The following is a 27,890-nucleotide window of genomic DNA, read 5'->3' as shown; positions in this document are numbered from 1 at the left end:
AACAGACTTCAGACTGATTCTTCCAGATGACTAGAGCATTAAGAAATACAACAGGCAGGTAGATTTGATGAGCATCTCTTTATCTGACGGCAAACTGTTTTGCATGACTACGTTTTTTCAGATAATAAAAACATTCTTGTATTTTAAGAGATTCAGTGAGATTACATAGTGAAAGTATCACTAAAGGGTTAACAACAGGGAATCAGATCATAATCATCTTCATTCGGATTCCTCACTGCAAGCATTTTTACTGAACACAGTTGAATCTGACAACAGCTTTAACTGTAGATGATGATATATTTAGATATATTAAGTTCCCAAGGAAACCAATTATTTTTGCACAAGTCCCTCAAACTTTGCTTAAAGTGGAAATCACCCTGCAGCTAATCAGGTGGAACACTATTCTGGCATTTTCAAAATTACTATCTCTTTAGAAACAACTTTAAAAGCTTCTGAAAAGGCGGAAAGGGTTGACAAAACAAAAATACACAAATCCTCTAAGCTGTGCTATTACAACACAAAAATAGGACCTACCTCATGGAGTATATACAACTGGTTCACCTTGTTATAATCCTGGCCCTTAGGCTAAGAGGTACCAAATCCATGGTTTTTGGTATTAGCTATAACTTGAGCTGGTAACTAATGTGCATATCTATATACAATGAAGGAAGCTCACTCTGTACCATACAGTCTGCAAATTTAACATGGAAGGATTTCAAGCTTAAACATTTGTTTCCCTGTCATTCATGAAGACAGGTGTCAGTCCCAAAAATAGTACATTATCCTAGGAAAAATAGATTTGTCTTAATTTTATGTCTGCTTTAAAATAGCTGTAGAGACTGCCTTTTCTTTGAGCAGGTTTATGTCACCTTTGTCCATGTTCCAGGAAAATGTTTGGTGATAATGCACTTTTTAAGCTGAATGTATCTCCACTCGATGAGTGTCGAGAAGTTGTTTTCCCACCTATCAACAAAGTCTCTGCTTCTTTTATTTCCATAGCTCTCTTGTAAAGTTCAGCTGCCTTCTCAAAGTCTCCCCCTTCATAGCTTTGGAGAAGAGTAAAACAAAGTTGAAACAAGCAAACAAAACAAGCCTCTCAATTAATTTAAATTGAAATGCACACCATGCTATCAACAAAGTGTACTTCAGGCTCTCTGCTTTCCTAGTAACTACACAAGTCCAGGATGTTTTGTTTCATCCAGGAATTTTTATAGTAAATCACTTTTATAGGGGTAAAATCTTACCTTAGCACAGCCAAGTTTTTCAGAGTTTCCCCCACACGAGGATGCATGTGACCAAAGCTGTCTTCATAAATCTTTAATGCACGTTCATAAAGTGGTAAAGCTTCAATCTGCTTTTTCTTCAGGTAGTAGAAAGTTGTTTGTTACAGGTGTATATTACATTTGCTATTCTTTTTTCCAACATAGTATCAACACATCCTAGATGCAAAGTCATGCATATTTAACCAGAAAGGTATTTTGAGTTCTCAATACTGTTGACAGATGAGGATGATAATTGAGATTGTCAAAGCGATGGGCTGGCATTTGCAAATGCAATTCCCACTAGTATTATAATAATTAGGGTCTGGAGTTCCTAGGCAGTTTTGAAAATCTCAGTCCTGAAAGTACTGAGTTACCAAATGCTCTTTAATTTTACTTGAGGCACCTTTAATCCCCGTTTAAAATCAGATATGCAGATTGCAGAAATACAGAATCATCCAGGTTGGAAAAGACCTTGAAGGTCATCTAGTCCAACCATTAACCTAACAGAAAACAAGAAAACAATCTACAGCTCACTCCTATTGATGCTAAGTAAGGAATTTGGTGAGTTGATTGCATCTCCTTTGAATCTCACATTACTTGTAGACTAGAAAGTCAACAGCCTTCTTAGATTTTTAGTTACACAGGGGTGCAGTTGGTCAAGGTGGGCATTCTCTGTTCACAGACATAAATTTCAAAGGCTTGTGCTTCCCTCTGAGTCAGTGGTGGAGCTGTGTTCCATCACTGTGGTAACAGCCGTACTGCTGACAATGCTGCACTCTAGCTCTAGTCTTATAAAGCATGTGGGCATTCTGAATAATCTAAAGAGTGTTAGCCCAAGCGTTCTTGTGAAATACCAGTCACAGCAACTACCTGTTCCCTGCATACCTTTTCCTTGCCAAATATATCCTTCCAATTTTTAAAATGGAATCTAAGAATTTGCAAGTCTTATAGAGAATTTGCCTTTTAAATGTGATCAAGTTTCTTTGGTATCATTTAGGTACAAATCCTATAAAACCCTAAGACAGTAATAATAAACATATAAGATGTGAAAAACTTACCATCTGACAATAAAGGACAGCCAGATTTACCAAAGCTGTTGCTACACTAGGGTGTTTGGGGCCAAATGACTTCTGTCGAATTTCAACCGCTAGTTCATATAGAGGAACAGCCTTGTCAAGTTTTCCCTAGAAATAACAGAGAAAAAATGATGCAGTTGTCTTGTGTGAAAATGGTAACAGTAAAATCTATTCTAAACAAAAAGCATTGGAGAAGATGTAACTGTTTCCAGAATAAGGGTTTAACTTTGTGCAGAATATAACTGAATTAACCAGATTGTTTATCATTAATATTTATTAAGACCTAATTTTCCAAAATACTGAGCATATTCAACTCCCAGTTAATGTGTTTCTCAGCTATGTCTATTTCTTTCTTTTTTTAATTTAAATTTTCCCTGTAAGTGTCTCATTGAGAAGACTGTTAAAAAGAATTCTCAGTTGTACCTTTTATCCAAATAATTTTCTCCTTTTTTATTTCCTCATCCTGCCATAAATGGGAGCAGAGCTTGTTTTTGGGCCTAAAGGGTCTAAATTTTACTGGTGATATGAGAATGGGAATGTAGCTGCCCTTAACCTTTGAGCAGTTTTTTGCTTACTGAAGTGGTGTTCACACCATCTTCTTTGGAAAAGCTGCAGTGTCCGATGCCATTTCAAGTACCTGTTGCTTCCCATTCACCATACTGAGGCTTTGGCTTCTTGACTTTGGTTTCTCTAAAATACCCCACTCATACTCTAACTAGTTTTACTATAGATTATTTTTCCAGCAAATCTGTTTTCCTCCAAATTTGAAACTGCTCATATACCTTAACTGGATATACTTCAGAAATATGTTTAGACTTCTATTATTAGAATGTGAATTCTCATATTTAATAGCAATTAGAAATTAAATACTGCAAGCTTTCTCTGTATAATGGTTCACTCTGATTGCAAAATTCATATCAAATTTCTTATTTTCTCAAAGCATCACCGTGCCACAGTTTGATGATCAGAAATTCAGCTGGAATAAATACTTACCTATAAATAGTCATTTTCTACATCTGATTCCCATCCCTTCTCTTCCTCCGCTCTTCCCTGTGTCACTAGTTCACCATGAATTTTAATTTGCGCTCCTTCAAACTAGCAAAGTGCTTTTTGATGCAAATATTGAGTGCCTTTGCAGTTTCTAGCAGCATGAAAATTAGAAGCTGAAGCGAGCAGAGAATATGTGACCCAAAACAATTTCATGCACATAATAGGAGGTAACAATTATTGAGCAAAAACACAGAAGCACTTGATCTAAGGCATTATCTTCAAGGACTCTTTTGTCTTTGAAGAATGGTAAAATGTGGAAAATATGAAAAAAAAAATGTCATCCTCTGAATTTGATCTTGGTTCAACAGCTGGAAACCTTATATCACTGTTACACTGATGATACTGAATGGTTAGAATGACCATCTGCAAACACAAATTTTCATAAAACATTTTGAAATTATGAAACACAGGAGTTTTACTACCGTTAATGTTATTCCCCATAGTGCATTTAGCAGGGGAGTAACTCTCATCCTTCACTGAACCAACTGGAGATGGAGGTGGCTCAGCCACACAGTTTATTTATAAAGGACTATCTCCCTCATGAGCCTTCAAGCTACTCTCAGTTGGACTGTAAAGTTCAAGGTCGTTGTGTCAAAAGAACTATTCCTACACCCTAAAACATGATTTTTCCATTAAGACACATCTGACCAAACTCTTGTATGTGGATGTCACACAGCAGACAGTGGAGAACTCAAATACAGCTGGGAAGAGGTTCCCTCACTGCAGTCAAAACAAGAGCTTTTAACCAAATCAGAAATTCTTTGTGGTGAATACTGAGAGCATGCAAGGTACTGAAGACATTATTCACAAATAGCTTTTCCTTAAGCAAAGCGTGTTTTGAAAAAGCTACTGAGCTTTCTGGAACAGACTGAGGCTGCTTGACTACATCTTTTATGCATGTGTGTAGACCACCACTAGCTGACAAAATTCCCATGCCCACTCCTTTTGGATGGAAGACTGTAACAATGCAAGACATTACAGTTAATTTAGGTGATGAGTAAAGGTAACAGGCTTGTGCTTACCATCTTTTTGTACAGCACTGCCAGATGTTTCACAGTATAAGCCAAGGAGGGATGATCTGGAGCCAGTGCTCTCCTCCTGATGTCTAAAGCTTTTTCATAGAGTTCCTCTGCCTTGTCATAGTGCTTCTTTTCATTGTACAAGGCTGCCAGATTGTTCAAAGACTGCGCACAGTCTGGGTGGTCGGGTCCCAGGACTCTCTCTCTCATTTCCAAGGAGCGCTTCAGGAAAAGCTCTGCTGTCCTGCAGAACACATTCATTCAGCGGTAATTTAAAGCTGGTAACATCTGTACAGGCTGAAGTGGCTGTCTGAAACAGAACAAACTCAGCCTTGAAAACCACACAGATTACTGACATCTGGTAATGGACTTTCCTTGGAATAAGCAAATGCCAGATCAGCAATTCATTTATGCAGTGAGAAACTACACATCCCAGACACAGTCCTGCTGTGCAGGCTAACCATGAGAATGTACACAGAGAGCTAGCTAATATATTCCTGTGCAATCCTGGATCCACCCCCGCTAAGCACTGAAAAGCCAGTCTAGCAGATTTCAGCAAACATTACACTACCCCATAGCTGCTCTCTTCTTTAATTCAACCTACACCTTCCGTTATGCAAGTAATCCTTCCTTATTCAAAACATTCTACTGACTTCTGGGCAACTCCTCCAAGCAGTCAAGTACTTCTATAGATAAGCAACAGTGGAATATGAGCTAATGGTTCAGAACGCACCACATATTTTTCAAGTAGCTTTAAAGAATATAAAATATATTACAGGGTTCAACAGACAGCTTTCACACCAAAGGGGGAGAGACAGGAACAGGTTTTATGTAGGTTATGAGCTAGAATCTCAGTAGAATCTGTCTAGAAGTGACAAAGTAGAAAAGACTGTGTAATACCACCATTCAAGCATTTCCCCATCAAAAGGGCATATTTTATCTCACTAGCATGCTACTATTCCATTATTCCAGATCTACAGCAGCTCCTCTATCACAAACAATGGGTGATACCCACTTAATACTGGCAGCATCCACTGTGACCAGGCAGTTTGTCACCCTGACATACACACAAGTTCTGTGTGACACTATTCCCAAGAGGTCAGCTTAGTAAACTGGAAAAATCCACTTCGCATTACAGACAAAAAAGACCATTTCTACATGGAACTGTAGGTTCAGTTCTGGAGCTCTTAGACAATGTTAAAAGGTGGTCACTCTATGCAAGGGCTAGAGGATGATGTGTGATATAACAGCTAATAAAGTGACATACCCTTCTGCCATTGATTCCATTCCAACTGCAGCAAATGATCAAAAAATTCAATCTTGGTCTTGCTGATTCAGAAGAGAGACACAATATCCATTTTAAAAAAATACTTAAACCTTCACTAAAACAAAGTTTATACTTTTGCTCACCTTTGAAATAGTGGAGATATGGTTACTCTAGAAATAGGTGGTGTTTGACAGGAACTACATATGAATAATGTGCAATATAAAATGATCTCGTGTGAGATTAGATAGATATCACTCCTCTATAATCAAGTCACTTCCACATGACTCCATGAGGGTAAACTGATGAAAAACCCCACATTTCCAACAACGGTTAAAAATCAACTCCTTCACTGTAAAGGTCCTGTATTCAACAGAGATTCTGTGTGCAGATCCTAAGTTCTGATATACTTTTGTACTTATCCAACAGCTACTGGTGATATAAGCATCAGATATAAGAAGAACGTAAAAATACTTCCAAAACTTACTCTGTGCTTTTTTGCTGTGCACCTTCTTTCTTCTCTGAAAAGATTCAGTTCAGCAGAGTGGGATTTAAGGTGACTTTGCAATTCCCTCACAACACACTGTTTTAGACTATGTGGACTGAAGAAGTTGGTGTGAAGACTGGCTAACCATGCAATCAGAACTGTTCTGCACCTTTATTCCCCTTCTTCAACACCCTGCTTATCTCTATCTGCTTTTAGAACACCTCTGTGCTGCTGTGTCCTCTTTCACCCTTAAAAAGGCCAGCAGGGTAAAATCCTGAGAATTACAAGCATAGTGAATATTTAACGCATGATTTCTTGTAATACTGGCATTTTGAGGGTTTTTCACAGAAGAACAATCCTGCTCTTCAAGGGTGAACACTACAAAGGAGGGTCACAAAATAGTGAAGCTGAGGGGGCATAAACTTCGAGAGAGAATTGGTATTTGCAATGAAGGCTAGTTAACTAAGGAACATCAATTCTGAACGCAGGAAATGCACTGATTTGGTAAATACTCCCATGCTAACAGCATCCGTTCTAGAAAATATGAGTGAATTTCACAGTAAACAAAAATCAGTGGAATGAATCGGGGACAGCACCATAATGAATATTTGGACCACATGTCTGCATTTAATGCTAGTTCTCAATGCTTTGCTTCCATTTAGATCTATGAGAACACCCCGTGGATGTGTCACAATACAACTTACTCAAGATTATTCTGCAGGTAGTAGAGGACTCCAAGCTCATTGAGGGTTCGAGCATTATCTGGTGTATCCTTGCCTAACGTGAGCTCTTCCAGTTGCAGGGCTCTTTGACGCAGGAGAGCAAAGCCACACTACAGCAAAGCACAAGGTAATGTAAGCCAGTCACCATTACTTTTAAAGTGTACAACTGAAGACAGAAAATCAAAAGACTCGGTTTGGTGCCAAAGGAGCACAATAATCCTACTTAAGTTCCGTTTTCAAGCTCAAAGGCACATAGATTGTACATAAGCAGAATGCCTAACAGGGAATTTCACCAAAAATGCTTCCAGGAAATTTAAGTTACTGTGCTTTCACACAGCTGTTTTCCCTGTACCATACATGCTAATTTGCTTAAACTCCACTGCTCAAATAACCAATTCAGATCAAATTCTTAGGTTTATCAGCTCAAAACTTAAAAATCAAAGTAATCTCCTATCCTAAATGCCAGATACAAATACATATAAGGTAGTACTCAAGACTTTACACGGATCTTTGTAAAATGGGCTGCCAAGCTAATGCTTATATGCAAAACTTAATTACAAGTACAAAGTGCAGCCATTGTTACACTCTCCACCTATTCTTGTTCTTTGCAGTCTTGATAAAGATATTTGTGCAGCAGAACTCATTACAGAAATGGACAAAATCTTCATGATCCAAATTCATTCGTATTTAAGCACTGTGGAAATAGCAACATTTTTATGGCTCTTCACTACTTTCATTAGAGATGAACCAAAAGCTCTGGAGCTACTAGCTGAACTCTTATAGTACAGGCACTACATGACAAACAAACCCTTAGCTCAAGAATGACAAGAGGAACTCTGTATCTGAAAAACACAGAAGAAAAAACAGGGAAAAACTCAGTATGGCACCTAATATTATTACTGGGATTATCCACTGCAGTAAGCACTGTGTTCACTACTATTTGTAGGATAAATACCTCAGTTATTCTGGAGAACACCTTTTCCCACTGCCACTTTTGACAGCCAGTTGTATCAGCAGTAATTCTGCACCCCCAAAACGTATAGATTTCCACCTCTCTCAACTGCATACCGGTTGTACTGATACATCTCAACTTCCCGCAGAGCTGAAAGGGCAGTTACCAAAGCTGCTGCTAGGCTACTTCACTACCTATGCCCTCAATTATCAAAGCACTGAGGCTTTGTCAGCTCTGCAGAAACACTTTATCATCTATTTCGCAGAACCACAACATGCCCTGTACTTTTATGAAATATCAAACATTTCCTTACCAGACTGCCTTTCCGCCTTGCTGCTTTTTGGCGTATTTTGAAGGACTTTTTCCTCAGTTGCTCAGCTTGTTCATATCTGAAAAGTTATTTACAGTGTTAGAAGAATGCCAAATGTAGCATCAATGAGTATTCTGGAAAGCTTCTAAATTGCTTGAGTGTACAGATTTGAGGAGAATTTAAGAGTCTTGAAAAAAAAAAAAAAAAAAAAAAATCACATTTTTTGTCAAAGATAAAAATATCTAAAATGCTTAGGACCAGACAATGCTCCTCCTTTACCTCTAGAAGTTTGTTGTTAAACTAAGCACAAAGGTTGGCCCCTACTGGGTGGCCTGCTACTAGAACACAGAGGGGATGCTCATGGTTGCATTGGAACTTTAAAAACTCTAAAAAAGAACCAAAGAAACATTCTGGCTTCAGGAAGAAAATCTTTGCTGTTATTTTTGTACCGCCTTCACATAAAAGAAAAATAGTGTAGTTAGCTTACTTGTTTTGCTTTTGGTATAAGGTTGCAAGTGCATCAAGTTCACGGGCTACCCGAGGATGTTCAGCTCCATAAGCGTTTTCCGAGATTTCCAGTGCCTGTTTATACAACTGTTCAGCATTTCCAAACTTCTTCCACTGAACATAAACTCCTGCTAGCTGGTGGAGTGACTGCGCCACCCTTGGGTGATCTGGATCCAGCGCAGTCTCTCGAATCTCCAGAGACCGCTGCAGAGGAGCTACAGCCTGTAACAACGAAGTTCAGAACATGATGGCAGCAGGCAGCATCCCGTGTGCTACAGTAATTTAATAACTGCAAGAGAAAGCACACACTGAACTCTGCTTAATTTGCCTCCTTGCTGTTACAACAATCTCTAAATGTACTTACCTGACTGAGAAGACCTAGGTCCTTAAGAAACCGTCCCAGGGTCTCATAAAGATCAGCCAGGCAGACCATACTTTCCTCTCCCTCACAGCTTTTTTCATATTCTTTCAGAGAGTCAAAATACTCAGCTGCCATAGAGCTCTTATCTTTCCCAACCAGCTGCCAGTAACTCAGCAATTCTGCAAAATGTCCCCTGTTTTAACAAGGAAATAAGAAGCTCATCTTACCTCTGATACCCCTCTATTCAGACTGATGCTAGCTTAGAAGAAAAGGGCCATATGCACGAATGTCTTTATGCTACAGTGTCTACAGAGACAATCCATGGAGATTAATGCTGTTCAACAGCAGTATTTATCCCTTTGCCAACCCCCAGAAGAGAAAAAATAGATTAATTCTATAGCAACAGCATCTAGCACTTCAGCCTCTACTATTTAAGTTCCTTTAATCTGTATCTGTCATTTTCTGATTTATATTGACAAAAAAATTACTTTGAAGTGTTTATAACCATCAAAGCAGTGGCTATCTTTGTACCTTTTGTAAAGGTTCTGCGATACAAAGAGATTCAAAAGACACTTGTGTAGCTTTTGCTTATCACCCTGCTGTTGGAAGAGCCAAGGAAGTTCATCTGCACTTCTCCAAGTCACTCGGTCTCGACTATTGAAAGAGAAGCAAACCAAAATTAGAACTCTGAGAGGGCTAAAAGAACTTGTCAATTTGATGTGAAAACTAGGCAAGCATGCAATTGCCATACCTGAATGTCTAAACAGACAGACTACTGTAAGACCTATCCACTCCATTTTTTCACATCTTCATTTCAATTCCACCTCAGAGGGCTCTGGAACCCCCAGGTACGCCACAGGAAGCTGCTCCTCCCTCCCATATGGGCTAACCTGTGCCTGCTAGCAGGATTGCAGCCCTGCAGCAGCCCACTGTCCCTTTGTGCCTCCTCTGCCTGGCACATTGTGGCCCTCTTGGCTTTCTGCTACCCAGCTGTGGATGCTCTGAGGAGCAGTAAGCAGTAGCCCACAGCTGGGACACACTAACTCAGGACTTTCTAGTTCTATCAGTTTTCAAGCTGGATATGAACTTGGAGCTGTTCAGCTGTTTTACTGAACCTCCTCTTGTGTATGTGCTCATTGCTTGCTGAACGCAAGTGGCCTTCTGCTGCTTCTTCAAGTTCCAGGCAACCTCAGATTTCCTGGCATTTACTGAGAGTTACAAATCCACATAGGGTCAGTTACCACAAAATAACTGATGCGGTATAAATTCATGCCCTACCTTTATTATAGGCCCACTCCCCTCCATAGTCCTCAATTTTTTCCAAGATTAAAAAGCAAAATACCAATAATAAACTGCTAAAATGATAACTAGAGTTTTGCAGAGTTATTTTGCCGTACTAAGTTACTAAACTGAGTCAAAGAAGCTATATGAAGAAAACAAAAATATCCATGAGGCATAAAGCCTGCAGTTTAGCATATCTTGAGGAATTCTGACCTACCTTAGCTGCATGGTGAAATACTCCACTAGTCTTTGTCTATAGGCAGAAATAATACTTTCACCTTCTTCCATATACTCCAGTCTCACCATCTCCCAAGCCTGAAAGAGAGTATATTTGAGAGAAAGAGAATGCATTTAATTTGTTTATTAAGTGTTGATGATACACAGGGCACTATGCAAGATTTCTTTATGAAACACATCTTGTGTTGTCACGGAAAGATTTTCAGTTCTACAAAGGCACTACAAAAAGATTGTCTTATATTAGACCAAAGCTCTGGTTACTCAGATAATATTCCCTTCTTCAATTCTGCTTGTTTTTTGTGGAACCAGTGTTTTCTAGGACACAGAGTTAACAACTAATAGATCAGAAATTTCTGAAGGTTTGAAATGCCAAGTTTTCATCTGCTGAACAATACTGACCAATACTGGTATCACAGCTCTAATAGTTTTCAAGATGATTCTAACATCAGACCAGATGTTAAGGAAAATGGATAAGCAAACAGAAACATATCGCAGCCTACCTAGATAACAACAACATTTATCTACAAAACAGCAGCGGCTTAGGGGGTGGGGTTTCACATGCATGTGTTTAGAATTACAAAATATACCTGGAGGTGCTGGAACTTCAGCAAACCACAGCCGTATGTCAGCAAACACATTTTGTGCAGGCTGTGAACGAGCGAGGCTAACACTGCAGAAGACAGTTCAGGATAAAGCTCCATCAGCTCTGACTCACTTACACCATTGTGGCTAACACCAATGACACACAGCATCTACATAAAGCAGAAAAATTATTTTACACAGTTAGCGGTATTTGCTGCAGAGCTCAGTTACACTGAAATTCCAAGAAAAATATTGTGTATCACTGTGTATAACTTTATACTCCAAGGGGAAAAAAAAAAAAACTACCTACACAAGCCCCTTCCCTCTTCTTCCCTTCCCTCAAAGTACAGCCCTTAGGGCTAAGGGATTAATATTCTAAAAGCTAAAGCACCAAATGGGACACTCTGGGAGAAACAAACGGCTCTTTGCTTTTCTGCTAAAACACCAGGGGAAAATAACTCCATTCTCATAAGAAGCTTCCATCTAAGTAAAATATGCTGAAGGTCTTATGCTGCCAGCACCAAAGAACTAGCAATTATTGAGTATCATGTCCTAATCAAAAAAATGTTCCACACAACAGGGAAATTCTACAAAGGTAGAAAGAGTAATCAGAATCTAATAAGTGGTGCCCTGTATTCACAAGATACCATGTTTTGATTACATTTACTGTGCTCAATGTAGTTAATCATCGGATCAGGGTAGTGATCAGCAAGGAAGTGCTAATTCTGTATCCCATCATAGTGGAAAAGTCCTGTTTCATTTTGTGAGACAATGACCTAGTTGAAATTTAACACAAAGCAGTCATATGTTCTATAGTCCTGCAATAGATATAATTACATTAATAAAATTGTCCCTTCTATACTACTAATAATGGCTGAATCATACACATGAACCAACATAAATATATATTTACTTTTAACTTAAGAAAAACTCTTTAGATGAAAGGATGTACATTACTTGCAGAAACAGGGATGCACTCTCTGCTTACCTCTCTTAAAAGACCTTTCTCTTTATCACTCTGCAATGATTCTTGAATTGATCTCAGAACAAGCCTGTACAGTGACACTGTGTCTTGACATTGGAAACACTGTTGAAGGGTTTTGTCAGTATTTCCTGTATTTCCAACACTGAGCAGAAGGACAAAAAGGGCATAGTTTAACATATTCAATTTGGCTGAGTAAGATGAATTGAAACTACTGAAGAGCTCTATCTCAAAAGTGCTCTGAATTCCTACTGGGTTTAAAAGATGTAGAGCACCTGGTGAGATTAAACACAGAAGAGGTAAATTTCTGAAGCCAGCTTCTGTCATATCTTCTGATTTTTCTAAACAACTGCAACATTTTTATTTAAAAAAAAAAATACTCTTCCTCCACCAGGAATACAGAATAAGAACAGCAAGCTGGATAAAGATAAAACCACATGCTGCTATTTCATTTAATGCATTTACAAAGCATGCTTTCAGGAGCAATTAAGCATTCTAGGACATGAAACGGAAACAAAAAATAATGAAAATCAGTCACCCACAGTAAATTATCAATCAGTGTATCATCTTCTGGGAGTCTCTGAAATAAAAATGCGTCTTTCTCAACAAGATGAAGTCTAGGTTAATAATAAGCCAATGCACTTATTAAGTATTCTCTTGCACAAGAGGGAAGATTAATTTTCTCCACAGCAGGAATTATAGGGCAAAGTACCATATGCAGGATGTTAAACTAAGCAGTTGTTGAACTTCCTTTTAGCCTTAAAAATCTATGAGGCAAACTATCTGGTACATCAGTAAATACAACAGACCTAAATTAAACTGTTTAACAAAACAATACCAACATTCTCCGAATACCTTTAAAAAGCATTGAAACAACTGACATAGCCAGAAAGCAGAACAACAGAAAAATACAATAGAAACAGAGAAGCTGAAAACAGACAGATACAACTATCTGGATTCACTTAGTATCAAAATTGCAATTATATACTCTCTTCCCATTGCATTCACAGTCAGCGAAGGGGGAAAACTGTGCGTACTGTTCCGCTGTTTTTTCTTAGCAAGATTCGTTCTATGGTAAATTAATGTATTTCAAAATGCTAACAAACCTACTTGAAGTCTTCTAATCTACTGATCAGCATAATAATTTCAAGATCTTCTCAACATACCAAGCAATGGCTTTGCCCAGGAGAGTGACATACAAAGCATTGCAAGTTGTGGCGGAACGACAATGTCTCTCAAGTTTCTTCTCCTACAATATTTTAAACAAAATCTGTAAGCTAAGAGGAAATTAACCATACCAATAAAATGTTCATTGTTTGACAAGAAAGTAAGAAGATCTACATATGCTTCTATCTGTAACATCCAAAGACTATGACATGATAACTAGTGCACAAAATACTGTATGTTTTTCTAGCTATTGGAGCATACGAGTGAAAGTTTCCTTTTGAATTTAATCTTCAGAGTTAGGATTTAACTATTACATCTCTCAAGATGAGGGTTACCTCACGGAATCGGTCTCCAAGGCAAAGAGGTAAAATACCTTTTTCCCCACTCTGCCAATCACTGTTACAGTATTATGCAATATTAAACTTTCTATTAGTCTAAAATAAAAGAACATGTTTACAGCAATATGTGCAACTGCACCGTTTTTGTGTTAATAATTTACACTGTTCCATCTGTGTGTCGATGCTATGAGCCGTGGGGTAAAAATACTCAATATTGCATGCTATCTTGAGCAGTAGTATTTAATGAGCTAAATATAATACTTTTTTTGGCAGCTGAGCTTACATCATCTTCCATGTTTTCATTAAAAGTTATACTAGAGTAAGTACTTTAGAAGAACTGCAACAGACATACCTGCTCTTTAGTCAATTTAACATTTGCAGAGTTACATTCTGCATTAATAAGAGATTGAACATCTTTGGAATTCAGTGGATCAAGATGAAGAGTGGGCCACAACCTTTGGTATGAGAGAACAAAGTCATATCGAGACCTTATTAAATAGCACACAAAAGGAAAAAAAGACATCAAAGTTCCAGAGCTTTTTAAAGATTTATATCAAAGCAGCAATTGAAGCTATTCCCTGCTACTAAGAAATTCTAGTCCTCGCAAGACAAATTTCCACTTTTAGCCCTATCCTGGATCTACATCATGGTATTGTGCTTCTTGGATGTTCATCTGACTGCATTTAATATCCTCTTTCATATAGCTGTGAGGATAGATCCATCACAGTAAAACAAAAATCTGGTTTCCCAACAGCTAAAACCTGTCCTCGCTGCACTTACAATAGAGAAGCTTTTCTTGTCCTCAGTGGTTGCAAAACTTTATTCTATTAAACCTCCAGGTCTTGACAAATCTGGCTGTTTGCTCTTCAACAAGTAACTGTAATTTAAAACAATAATTCTAACCCAGGCTACTTTGAAACATCTCAGAAATGTAACATACCTCCAAGCCTGTGGACATGTTTCTACGTTCACTGATACAATCACTCTCACATTGACTGGCAGCGGATCTATCAGCCACTTCATATGCTTCTCAGCTTGCTTAAAAGCAAATTTTGGTTACTTAATACAAAGGTTGTTCAAAACAATGCCAGAAGTTGATACATTTCATTAACTGCACAGCTCAGTCAAAGAAGTCTTAAACTTTCCAGTGTCCTTAAAAATTGTTCATGACCTGTTCTTGAAACAGTACTAAATGATCCATTGATATGTATCAGCATGAGTGTACATTAAATAAAGCAGATGATAGAATACTATTGTTGAAATGTTCACCTTAAAGACTAGGCTATTTACATGCCAAATATGTCAGCTCACAGCCTTGAATTTCTGGATAAATAATGTAACTGGACTGCTCAAAAATTAAGGTCTTAAGATAAATTTAGATGAAAAAAAAAAACCAACACAAAATTTATCTATAAAAACCAAAATATTATTTTAACTCATCCATGCTTTTTGCAAAACTATTTTCTATATGGGCTCTTTAGAACAAAGCAAACATTAATATTTCTGTTACATACATATAGCTGAACCTATTACAATAGTCAAGATCTCCTTTAGACTGACAAATGGCAAATATTTTGAAAACATACCTGTATTTGGTCAATAGAATCAATAATTATAATAATGCTGCCTTGATGACGTGCAGAAAGTTTTTCCAGCCAGCGGGGAAACTCTTCCAGAAGTTTAGCTGGATCCAAAGTCAGAGGTGACACTAACCAAGAGTGTTGCATAAGCTGCAGAATTATAAACATATATAACAAATTCTGCCTTAAAAATCAACTAGGATAGTTGAAAGAAGTTCTATCAACACAAGAGAAAAAAAAAAAAAACAAAAACAAACAACACACAATTTTGGGGCAATTCTTCTAGTCAAGTTCACACAGAATTCTTTTCTTCTAGTATATGCAGAACGCTGGCATAGATAGAACAAAGAATATTTATTGCACTCATCGTATAAATTCTAGAGAGATAATCTGAGTTTACACAATGCACAAGGAATCTGGAGATTTAAAGGGCTTAAAAATTACAGTTTAAATAGGCAGACTTCTAACACGCATGAGAAAATTGCAAACAGAGCACAATTGATTTCATTTTTCTAAAGGTTTTAGTCCTGTGAGGTCCCTAGTGTAACCCTGTTAAGGAAAAAGAAAGCTCGGACCCTGGCACAAAAATACTCCTCACTTATTCCCCACATATCTAACACACAATTAAAAAATAAGTTAATATAGGAGACAGACTAGTCTAGAAACAATAGGGTACCAACTGGTGAATCAGTCCCGGGTTTGTAAATACACAGGCAGAAGAGGTACCACCTGCCTCTCTCACCGGCCACACCGCAGGAAATTTTGGAAGAAGCTTATATGGTTTTATAAGCCATCAATAGGCCATATAGGTCACTGGAAGCATAACTGCTAATGCCAATCTATTATGAATATCCCAGAGATGCTGTTTAATTGATCTGCATTCAATGTACAGGATCAGATTCTATAATGCCTTACATTTGTATTACTCTTAACTGATGTAGAAAAACCTGTAGAAAATTTTATCTTTTGACATACGCAGACACAGTGACACTTTCCAAAGAATCATGCAATCCAGGGTATGTAGTAATACAGCATACCTTTAAAGTAAGGCGCTTAATTATCAATGCAGATTCTGAACTAGTAGACATGGGCCTCCCAACAAAGTGGTAAAGTATTAGAGTGTTTGGTGAATGCTTCTGTTGCAACTGAATCCTAATGAGAGAAGTTTTGGAAAAAAAAAAAAAAAAAAAAAGCACTTAACAGACTATAATTTTGCAAATGTAGTTCAAATAAAAACCATCCCTTTTGCCAAAGAACATAGTGTCTGAGTTAGAGGTGCTCCATGTTTATTTTACAAAATAGGATAGACATTTCCTGAGCTATAATTGAACTTTTTACATCAGATTCCATTTTTGCTCTCCCCAGTACTGATAGCCATTAACAAGTGTCCTTCCTGGCACCGAACAGTCACATGTCACTAAGCTTTTAAGAAGTAATGACACTATCAATTTATTTTTATGTCAGCAGATTTTGTCCTAGCCTACAAGTGACCATAAAATGCATTTCTATGACAAATTATTAGGTCTGATCTTTCCTTATTTCAGTTAAAAGACTCCAAAGGACCCCTCTTGTGTATCAGAGAAGGGCAAGACTATCGAGATACTGAAACCGCATATTAATACTGTGCAAAGACAGATCTGTAGGGTGTTGCAGTTGGAGTCAGGGAGATGTTAAAGGCAGTCCAGATGGAATTAGCTACTCAATTATTGCAAATCTTTCCAGGATGCTTCAGTTACTTCAGTGGTTTGTTTGTTTGCTCCCATTTTACCTCTAATTAAACTGATACAATGTCTGAAATGTAATGGAAACTTTTTTCTCAAATTTCATTTATACAAGAAAACCCCAAGAATAGTTTAAACTACCATTTCGACAGAAGGAGAGATTTCCCAGAGCCTGGTCCTCCTGATACAAGCAGAGGTGGAATTGGTGCTGGCGCTGCTACTAGGTCATTTAGACGTTCAAAATACTATATAAAAGAAACAATAATTAAAAATATTCCAATGTTTAAGGGAGAAATATAGTGCTTGGTATTGTAAACCATCTAGATACAAAACGCATGTACAGATTTATTAAGGTAAGGGAATAACTACTGAAATGCAATGTAATACAAATGGAAAGAAATTTTGTAATGAAACACTTAAAGCACAAAATTTATTATCTCTTAAAGAAAGCATAAAATAAATATTTTAAAAAAACTCCCCTCTATTTAAAATGGAACTTTCAGTGTTAATGAACTGAATTAGTGTAACTACAGTTAAAGCAATTGGGTACTACGTTTGCTCAGGCTTTCCCGCCCCCCTTTCCCCCAGCTACTCCACTGTATTGGATACGGTTACCAGGACAAAGCCTTCAAAATTAGCATCTGCCACGAATGATATTTTGAGGCACTAAGCACGCAAAAGAAATGCTTTCTTTCACCATATGAACGCCCAATAATGTTGTAGCAGAATTCAGGATGACAAAAACAAAACCAAAACCCACCCTTCATCCCTTTAGGAGAAATATTTTGTCTGCAAAAAAGAAGTGGAGGTGCATTAAGATACACATAGATATGTTTTCTATTAATGTTCTATTATTTTACTGTTCTAGAATGTAGTAAATATGGCACAATTCTCCAAGCCATTATCAATATCTGGTTAGTGAAGTAAAAGAATAATTTGTACTAGTAAAATAGAGGTACTAACAATTCAAACACAGTAGCACAGAAAGCGCATGCTTATGTTACATTATAACATCAAGGAATGTTGCCCAAATAAGCTGTCGCATCACTTTCCATGAACACTTTAATGTTTTTTCTTCCTACATTCATTATACCTTCCCTAGATATAACTGTTCCTGATACCCCCAATTTGAAGCATTTTAAAAATTTTATTTCAAGTAATGAGTAAGCACTGAGCTATTCAGCAGCTCTCCACTTTTAACTTTCCTATGTTCTTCTCACATACGTATGTGATGATGACATGATATCTTTTCATTCGTCATCTCCAAAAGATCCAACTCCAGGTGTCAAGAGAGAGCTCGTATTTCCTCAAAAACCCCCCCCAAAAAAGACATTCACAAACTTTTCTATTGATGACCAAAGTCTAGGAGGAGGACACCCTACTTCTGGCACACCATTATAGTGTTTTTCTGCAGTGAAGGAACAACTGCTTCTTCATCAATGTCATTCAACAACACACAAACTGGCATCTATCCCAGAAAATAAATACGCCATCTATATAAGACATATGGCTTCTTCTAGCCTAAGGAGTAACAGCCTCAAGAATGCTCTCAGACACAGCTTCTTCTGTAGAAGTACATCTTGCCTAACAAGAGATGGAAATGAGTGATGATTTTCTCTTCACCCATATACATTTCCAATGTACTTACTTTCTCAAATCCCAGCTCACATGTTGAATTAGAGGCCTGCTGAAAAGCTTCCATCTGTTCTTGTTCGTCATGTGCATCCCATAATACATCACCAAAAACTTCTTCTTCAGGAACAGTGGACTCTTCCTTACTACCCAAATCCTTGCCTTCTAGTTCTATCATTTCACACCCCAATATATCCTAAGTGAAAAGAAAAATACATGGAGAAAACTGCAACCATCATTCTTAACAGTGCAGGCACATTTGGTGTTTGTCTCAGTTTCAGGGTGTATGAGTGCAGCTCTACTAACATCAGTATGCTCATTTCCTTTTAGGCTAGCAGAGAACATAAACAAATGAGCAATTATATTAAACCAAGTTAAGTCTGAACGAACAGGTCTCAAGACACTGATTTTAGCCTTCTCGTAGTGGAAGCAACTCACCACAAGGAAGGATAAGGAGAGAATGGACTATGCAATCTTTCCTCACCCTATGATATGGTTAAAGAGAATTTAAGAGAATTTAGGCCACAAATAGATCCCTTTCCCCTGTTATTTCTGCTTCTGTCCATAAAAGCACTGCTCAGTTTTGAGTTTTATTTTCCACTTGCAGATTTCTTTGCTTGCCAGATATTAATGATAAGAACCAAAAAGATCCTTTGAATTACATCTAAGTAGCATACAGTAATCACACTGACATAATTTAAGATCATAAACCAGAGTAGGAACAGAAAAAGCTGAAATGCATCATGTACTCTACCTGTTTAATTATCTTTTCCACACAATTATAGATTTCATATGCTCCTTCCTCCACACTTCCAATATGATCAATCATCTGAAAAAGTAAATGGCAAAGATGATGCAACTCTGAACCCAACTGGGAACAGTATTTAAGGTTTCCAACAAAAACATTCTGGAACACATTTAAATTCCATTCTGTTGCACTCCTTAGGTAGGATGCTCTTTGCCTAAGCTTTTAAAAGTTGGGCATCTAGTTTCAGCTGCTCTCAACAGTTCCCTCTGTAGAGAGAAATAAATGGCAACCGATCTGTTTTCAGATGGGAAGAATCTCTCTGGAGGTACACTTCTCTTCAACAGCTACAGAGGGACCTTAGATAAATAACTATGCCATTTAAATGGCCCAACACAGGTGAGAAATTCTACCCTTATAGCATAGAGATTTTTTTCAGTGAAAATGCAGTGGCTTTTTTTCTCCCCTGTTAATGAAAATTTCATAACATTCATAATTTTCAGCTTTGTCAATTTGCTCACATAATGAGCATCCAGAGCAATGAGTGTAACACAATTTCTCCTAAAATCTGGAACGACTAGCACTCGATGTTGTTTATAGCAGGAAAATAAGCCTTTTAAAATTCAACAGTCTTTAAAATGCCATACCTTTGCTTTGTTCACGTAAGAAATTTGCTCAATTAACTGTTGCACTGAGACTGAACTGACTCTGTCATCCTCCTTCCTGTGGTAAATTAGCCGGGGTTTTTCCTCTGGATTTCTCAGGAAGGCTTCTTCACAGTCCTCCAACAAACAACTAGATTGGAAATCAGCATTCTTGTGCTATATTACACTGCTGTAGTAAACAGTTCAATCAACACAAGCTCCAAAGATGGGTTTCACTGCAAAATCTAATTCAAAAGTCATATCTATTTACAACAAAGGGCAAGCAGAGAATTTAAGATATCATCTGAAGAAAGGAAAAGCTAAGAGAGAAATTTATGCTACTTGTACCAAAAACATTAAAATGATCTATTAATTTTTATGATTATTTCTTTGTAAATTGAAAGTTGATCTTCCTGTCACACCAATACGCAAAGTGAAAAGTAATTGCCTTGCATGGAAAGAACACGGATTCACACATGATTAATAAGCATCATATATATGCTCTGCCATCACCAATTTGAAGGCTCTGTTCTATTCCTTGACCTTTTCCTAAAAAGTCCTTTAGTATTTGTCAGACATAGGATAGTCTTTTAATTTATAGTAGTTGAAAAGGAGAATTACACACCTCGAAACACAAAAGCACTTTGTATTGATATATGTGAATGATATCCATGGATATCATTCCCAGCAATCTATTGCTGTTCCACAGAAGGAACTATACAACTTGAGGATGCTGACAATAACAGGATCCCTCAAATATTATGTTCTTTATATGAGCACTACAGTTTTCATCACAGTTTTTCTAAGGGAAACTCTCTAAGTGAGTACTGTTGGCAGGAACACTCCTTTGTATTTTTTTCCTTGAGTATTTTGTTTTTAAACATTTGTGACCCACATACATAAAATTGGGTTATTTGGCAACAATATCCTCTCTGAGTGTCAATATACCCTCAGCAACTGACATTATCTTTCTAAGACCATAGATGTATGGCAGCTCCAGTCTGATTCTTCTATGAAAACAAATCAACATCTTTTGTGGTACCTGGCTGTTCCCTGAAGCACTCCACTGTTGTAAATCTTAGCTACTAGCGTCTTAAACCAGCCTTTAATTCTGTGCAGACAGATGTTTTATTTACAGAAACAGGAGGTCTAGTTAATACAAGAGCTCTAGTAATACAACAGTATCTGAAATCCCTAGAGTTCAAAATCTACCCCTAATATGATACCTAATGCATACCAGTATTTTCAGATTGTTGCATTCATATAGATATTTTGGAATGACCACTCTGTGATCCTTAATATTATCTTTTCTAACCCCTTTTTCAGTTATCTTCAGCAAAAGGACACCTCTCCCTCTCCCAAACATCAAAACCAAACTCCGCCCAAAATTCCCAAATGCATAACAGAAACTGTCCTAAAACAATTCTTAAAGTATCCCTAGTTTGGTGTTTTTCATTTAGTTAAGTCATATTTCTTCTGCTAGAAGGTTAGGAAATTACTCAGTGAACAAACAGAACACATTGCATCACCATTTGTCATAAAATATCATCACTTCAGTAACTTAAGCTGTAGAAATCTAGGATAAGGTACCACAGAGGAGAGCCACAAAATCAGTCCAAAAATAGCCAAAGACAGAAAATAATATGCGACAGAATAAAATCAAAATACTACAGACAGGTGTAAGGCTAGATAAGCAAATGAAAAACACTGAGGACATTCACACCAGCCATCTTGAATTCCTAAGACTCCAGTAATAAGCACAACAGAGAGCTGCCCTTGAAAAGCAAAACATTTCTGTATTATGAAGTCATCTTTCATGCTGTATTTTAAGAGAATCTGTAGCTACAAGAAAAAGGAAATGATACAAAGCTGATCTATTCTTTTAAGTGTCTGCACTAGCAAACCTAAAGTTTGAAGGAGTATCACTTAGAAGATACTAGCTTGGGGAATGTACTGAGCAAAGCATCACATACATTTTAATAAGCTATGCACTCTGCATAAATTACCAGTTTCCATTTGCTTTACCAGTCTGGAAAATACTTACCTTGGCAAAGTCAAATGCAGCAGCAAAATGACTAAGGAACTTTTTTCAATTTCCCACTTTCTTACATCCTTAAGAGGCCTTTCATTTTCTGCTGAAAAATGAACAACTTGAAAGAAGTATCCCATTGTTTCACAGATGCCTTGAAGTTTTGGTGAGTAGTTCTGAAAGCAAATTTGAATAACGGTGCATTATTACTAAATCTGCATAGCACTAAGGACCTGCTAGATAAATCTCAGTTTCCTTTCTCTAGGCAGTCTCTTCCTCTGAAGTCCTTGACAATACTTTCACTGACTTCACTGAAATCAGGCTACACCTACTAAAGCTTTCCAGAAATATTAGACAAATTTCTGAATAAGTAACACATTGGAAACAAAACAGCATATACATTAGCATAAGTTTGTGAGGTACTCACTCTAACGAAGATATCCACTTCTGGTTGAGTCTCATCAGTACTAATAATAAAACATCTCACTGTGTTACTCCACAGAGAGTGGGAAAACAGAGGAGTAACCTGTAATAAACTGGCAACAGCTGCATCCCAATCATCTGCCAATGAAAAAAAACCAAAATGAAGTCTAGAGGTCTTCACATCTGATTACACTGCATAGCAGATAAGTCATCACCTCTTAACATTATGAACACTACATTTTCTTTAAAATAGTAGTCACATTTTTAGTCAACTATTTTAATTTTATAAATTTGAATTTAGAGAAGCCCTGTCATCTGATAATGTCATATAATTTGATAATGTGGCAAAACAACAGTGTTAAATATATTCATATTATCATTACAATGATATTTCCTTTAAATAGGATTGATGATGTATCAAAAAAAAAAAAATCAAGCTGATTGATAGTTGTAAATTAAGTAAAAATATGCAGGAATAAAATCACTCACAATCGAACATTTTTTTTTTCCTCCAGATCTACATGTATTTCAATTCAGCCATGTAAATAAATGACACTGGAATATTAAGGGAACTTCCTCTTCTTGAGATAAAGTCCATTGCTTTCTGAAGTACTGTATGTCAATTCCCTATAGAAGCCATGAATTTTATAACTTTCTTAGGTTCTTTATTTTGTGGCTGGTTGTTCTTCCAAGATAGGAAATAGGTTCCCCTTTCAGAAGCACATGGGATGATGAAAGGCTTCAAGTATGAAGCTGGAGCCATCACAGACCAGACCCTTCCCTCCCACTTTGCAGGCACAGACCTCTGAATCAGAGCCTGAAGGATTTAAGAAAAATAAATGGAGAAACTGCCAGCAAAGTCAGCTATATGCAGAAGGGGTTCTAGGGCCAGGACAACAGTGAGGGAAACCAGAGCACCTGAAGACCATTTACAAGAGGCCATTTGGGAAACAAAGTTCAAAAGCAACAATTATTAACAAGAAAATATCTGATTCACCTAACAATGCATGGTCTTGCGATCATATTTCCATAAATGGCCCCTTAGGCAGTCAAGCCCCATGCATATCCAATGAAAAACACAGGGATATAGTTTAGTCTAATACAAATGTAACATTCATACACAGGAAGTAGAGAATTTGAATACAAATGGAAAAAAATATGCCAGCAGATATTGAAAGAAAGGTCACTATCTTCCTTAGCCAACATAAACAACAAAATGGTATTGCGTTTACTCACAACAAAGCACCATTCACTGTTCGCTAAAAATCACTGCTGTACACACCGCAGTCACCAAATATATATTAAGTATAACTTAGCATGCACAGCTACAGCTCCTTCCATTTTTACAAAGAATTCCAAACAACTGTTAGTCAAATTACTCAAGAATGGACAGAAAAGGAGCTAAGAAAGAACAGAATTACTTAAAAATGGATAGAATGATGACAGACACCTATAATCCCGGCAAAACAAACCACCATTACTTACCCCTGTTTATATTTGCAAATGGCCCCTCAACATCTATGGAACTATGAGCAAATTCAGGCCCTCTGAAAGACTGTTGAAGTTGCATCATACTACCCATGGATGGCTCACTTCCCAAAGCTCCTCCATTCCAGTATTCAGACTGTGCCCCAGTAGCTAAAAATCGGAAAACAAAAAAAACCTCTTCACTGTCACTAAACAAGGAGTATTATCAGTCTTAAATACTCCAGTTGAAACATACTGCCACATGCCACTGACCGTAATTCTTTCTCCTTTAAGTGACTTGCTCACACCTTTGTGTGCTGTAGTTCTAAATGTGTGCTTGTCCATAGTGAGAAGCCATGCTGCTAAAGGATGAGGTTATTTGCTAATATTTGTTATTATATAGATTGCTCACATCTGTTGGGTTCAAATGCTGACTTGCATTACAAATCAGGAAAACAGTTCACAGCATTGCTGCAGTCATTTGTGCACATCACAAAATTGACAACTTTTGTTCAGGAATGTTCCAGCACTGAAAAAGCATGAAGGGGCTGTAGGTCAGGACTGGAATATATTCTCTGTGCTGTGTGAAAGAGCTTTCACAGTATCTCTTCATAATATGCTTTGATTATACTTCTGCCAATCAATATACAACATTCAAGACACTAAGTAAATCTTCCATGGAGAAAATCAGGAAATTGAAAAAGATGTAGAAAAAGGTAAGATGGGAAGTATGAACTCAAAAATTAATTTAACACAAAAGAAGACAGGAAAAAAAAAATATATAAGCCAAGGCTCTCCGTACCACTAAAGTTCATCAAATGCATAATTACTATGCAAAAAGCCGATCACTGCATTTTGAAACATTTATACTTTTAAAGACTGCATATCTATACTCCTGCCAAGATGTGACAGTTGATATATCTCAGTAAGCAAAACAAAGTTTAAGCAACAGCACTTGTACAAAGATTTTCCTCAGTAACTCTTCACAGGACAAGAAGTAATGGTGGCCATCCTTGACAATGTTAAGGTGCAAACTGTCTGCTACAACTACCTATTTTGAATCAGATACAAAGTCAGTGGACTGACTGATCACATACCTATCTGAATCCTTTCCGTGTTATCAAATACCTCTTATAGCCTGTACAAGGTTTTGCCTTTTGTGTCATTAAGTTTGCTAAGGTTTCCCTTTCAAAAACTTCTTCAATAAAATTACTCTTTTGGTCAGTTCACGTTTGTTAAATATCTAACTCTGCTATTCTGAAAGTACAGCAGCTGAGACTGGCATACTTCATCATCCATAGATAGTAAGTGTCTGTAAGATTCCTTCTAGTTTCGGGAGTACTTTTTGGATCCTTTGGAACATGCTCTCAGAAAACTCAGAAAAGACTGGAAAACTAGAAACTGTTCATGAAACAATTAAAAAAAATTGTTCAGTCACTATGTCTAGACAGTGTTTTATTTTCTTCATCTATTCATTCATAAGACCAGAAACGTGGGGTTCCCACAACCGAAACCAGGTTTGTAAAGTCAGCTGCTTCTACCCTTTAACCTACTTTATGTTGTTTTTCACCTGGGTAACTAAAACTTTCTTCAAAAAAACATAAATATTTGTCTTGTGCTTTACTATTCAGAGACTTCAGTCACATTCCAACACAAAATGCTGGGGATGAAATTCTCACCCGTAACATCTGTACAATTATCGTCAGAATCAGACTCTTCAGGATCAAACACTTGGATTCCTTGGGCCTGGAGTCTCTGAAGTTTGGCTTCTAGCTCTCGTTTGGCCCTCAATAAGTCCTGAATCTCATTTTCTTTAGTTTCTCTAAAAATCTATCAGGAGGAAAGGAAAAGAAAAAATACAAAGCACAAATCTCTTAAAATTCAATAACAGTTCCTGAATTCATGTTATTTGCTTTCAATTGGAAAAGCAAGTTTCTAGCATTCATTTAGCAGGCAAAGGCATGAAAATGTGAATAAGAAGCCATCACAAGCCTATAAATGAGCAGGAAAACATAGTTTAAAATTATCTATTTTTAAAATGTTACCATTTTAAATCGTAGCATACTGTTCTGAAAATTAGAAGTCTGCATTAGTATGGGAAGTTCATTAAAAATGGCAAGTAACTTTCTTCACCTTTTAAAGCTTATTGTCTTTTAAAATCACATGTTTTTCTCAAAGGTTCCCTTTTATTCTTCCATGTATTTTTTTTTACATTATAATCTTGTATTTACTTTTTATTATTGCAGAAATTTAAATTTCCTGAGATAGAAAGTGATCAAACACCCCCAGTTCTCCTGTTTGTAAAATATTACCATCATGTGGGGAAGAAAACATAAACCTAGATTTAAATTCAAGAGATAAAATCTTCTTCATCTCATTTTCTTAAATAAGGTCAGAACAAATCCTCTTTTTATACATCTGCCAAACATTAACACCTCTTACAATTAAAGATATCAAGAATCTTGAAAGCAGTGCAAAACCAGGACCTACTGCCCTGTGTTGGGTGCCAGACGTATCATCATCTGCAGCAAGGGAAAAGCAGAAACATCAGCTTGGCATTTAAAGTCATCCCTTCATAAAGTGCAAAGGCTTTTTTCTTTAACTGGCTATCATATTTTAGCAGCCAAAAGAGATGCACCAATACAGACTTTTCTGAAATGTAAGATAGAAGTGTTAAACATTACAGTGCTAGATATAAAATTTATTCAGAAATAACGGAACTCTGTGTTTATACATTCCTTCAGCATGTGTCAGTTTGCAGCCCATGTTTTCTTGTTGCTCTCAAAATTGAACATATTCCTGTGTTCAGATAACAGCGGTATTTAGTTTAAGATATGTAATTACCTATTCTTAATATTTTAAAAGTTATTTTGTATTTTTTCCTCATAGTTTTACAGAGAAGTTTTGGTAGGATTAGCTTAAAGGCAATAGGCAGCTACAGCTTGGAAAAGACTTTATCTGGGGGAACGTGACCAAGTGACATCTACCTTCTTTTTGGTCAGTTTCTCAGGAAAAGAAAAGTCAAGCCATACCTTGAACTGCCTTTTGACTTTGTCTCGATCATGTTCAAAAGTAGCAGCTCTCTCCATGGCTTGGTATTTAGCTTCTAATGCACTTTCTTTCTCTCTAAGTATTTTCTGGTAAGTTTTCTGAAGTGCCTGAAAAGATTTAATATACACCATTTTTTCTGAATGAAAGCAACCATTGATAAAAGGTTTTAGATTACTTTTCAGGCCTGACTACAACGTTAACCCAGCACCTTACTTACTGGAGGGAAGCCAGCCGCGCACCGTTCGGTCCCCATCCCCAGGGGCACACCTTGACCGCACCCCGACGGCTCACCAGGAGGGCATCGGGGCACGCACCCTTACCCCGGCACCTCGCCTTCCCTGGGGGAGGAAAAACCATCGCACCCATCGCCTCCCTGCCACAGCTTTCCCGGGAAGCGGGATGAGTCCTTCGCAGCCTCACACGCAAGGGCCCCACTTCGCTGCTCAGTCCCCTCCTCCGAGAGGGTGGCGGGAGCTACCTGCAGCTCGGCACGCAGCCGCTTGTTCTCCCTGTCCAGCTTGGCCTCCTTCTTCACCATGGAGGCCACCTCGTTGTTCTTGCTGACACGGAAGATCTCGTACTCCTTCTTCAGGCGCTCGTACTCGGCCACGCACTCCAGCTCCTGCACCGAGGCCGTCGACTTGAAGCTGGCCCCGATGAGGCCGCCGGGCCGTGAGGCCCCGACGCGCCGCAGGGACCCGCGCAGCAGCCGGGCCTTGGGCTTCACCTCCACCGGGATCTCGCAGGCCTCGCCGCCGCCGCCGCCGTACGTGTCCTCGATCACCTCCCCGACCCCGCCCGCCGGGCTCACCAGGGACGACGCCGTCCCCATGGCCGGGGGACGCCGCAGCCGCACCCGCTGCCGGGGGAGGCGGGGGGGGGCTCTAACACCGAGGGGAAGGGCCGGTGCCTCTGGTGGGCCCTGACGGCGGGGACATGCCCGAGGCGCAGCGCTCCCGGAGGCGGCTGCTCCCCGCCCCGGTCAGCGCCCCTCACCGCTG

At 38.0% G+C, this 27,890-nt stretch overlaps 1 protein-coding gene across 5 annotated transcripts; it reads right to left on the bottom strand.

The window, feature by feature from the left end:
• Positions 1–63: 63 nt before the first annotated feature.
• On the bottom strand, positions 64–27,890 carry NPHP3 (nephrocystin 3). 5 transcript variants are annotated; one of them, XM_074859863.1, is made up of 27 exons: positions 27,368–27,890; positions 26,871–26,996; positions 25,518–25,668; positions 23,857–24,009; positions 22,376–22,509; positions 21,964–22,124; positions 19,923–20,070; positions 19,285–19,359; positions 18,547–18,726; positions 17,040–17,143; positions 16,215–16,329; positions 15,184–15,327; positions 14,538–14,635; positions 13,950–14,052; positions 13,259–13,341; positions 12,099–12,237; positions 11,116–11,280; positions 10,509–10,606; positions 9,542–9,664; positions 9,014–9,203; positions 8,630–8,871; positions 8,146–8,221; positions 6,863–6,990; positions 4,411–4,651; positions 2,321–2,446; positions 1,245–1,360; positions 64–1,046 (listed from the first exon to the last, which is right to left on the bottom strand). In XM_074859863.1, exons 1-27 carry the CDS (start codon positions 27,719–27,721, stop codon positions 866–868), a joined length of 3,954 nt encoding a protein of 1,317 aa, XP_074715964.1. In that variant the 5' UTR covers positions 27,722–27,890; the 3' UTR covers positions 64–865. The 5 variants fall into 5 exon arrangements, 4 of the variants coding, with proteins under 4 accessions (XP_074715964.1, XP_074715992.1, XP_074715973.1 ...); XM_074859872.1 differs by lacking the exon at positions 64–1,046 and having other exon boundaries at positions 1,331–1,439; XR_012627697.1 differs by lacking the exons at positions 64–1,046; positions 1,245–1,360 and adding an exon at positions 5,675–5,732.

Source organism: Strix uralensis, chromosome 1, assembly GCF_047716275.1.
Source record: "Strix uralensis isolate ZFMK-TIS-50842 chromosome 1, bStrUra1, whole genome shotgun sequence".
Taxonomy (NCBI): domain Eukaryota; kingdom Metazoa; phylum Chordata; class Aves; order Strigiformes; family Strigidae; genus Strix; species Strix uralensis.
This window is presented reverse-complemented; position numbering and strand designations above follow the sequence as displayed.

Bases quoted from the DNA above. Each gene is read 5' to 3' on its own strand.
- NPHP3 (XM_074859863.1), bottom strand. From the start codon at position 27,721: ATGGGGACGGCGTCGTCCCTGGTGAGCCCGGCGGGCGGGGTCGGGGAG. The intron at 20,071-21,963 runs GTAAGTATTTTC...TTTCCAATCTAG, and splicing joins CTGCATTTGACTTTGCCAAG to TTGTTTGTTGGAGGACTGTG. The intron at 6,991-8,145 runs GTAAGGAAATGT...GCTTTGCTGTAG, and splicing joins CAAGGCGGAAAGGCAGTCTG to TGTGGCTTTGCTCTCCTGCG.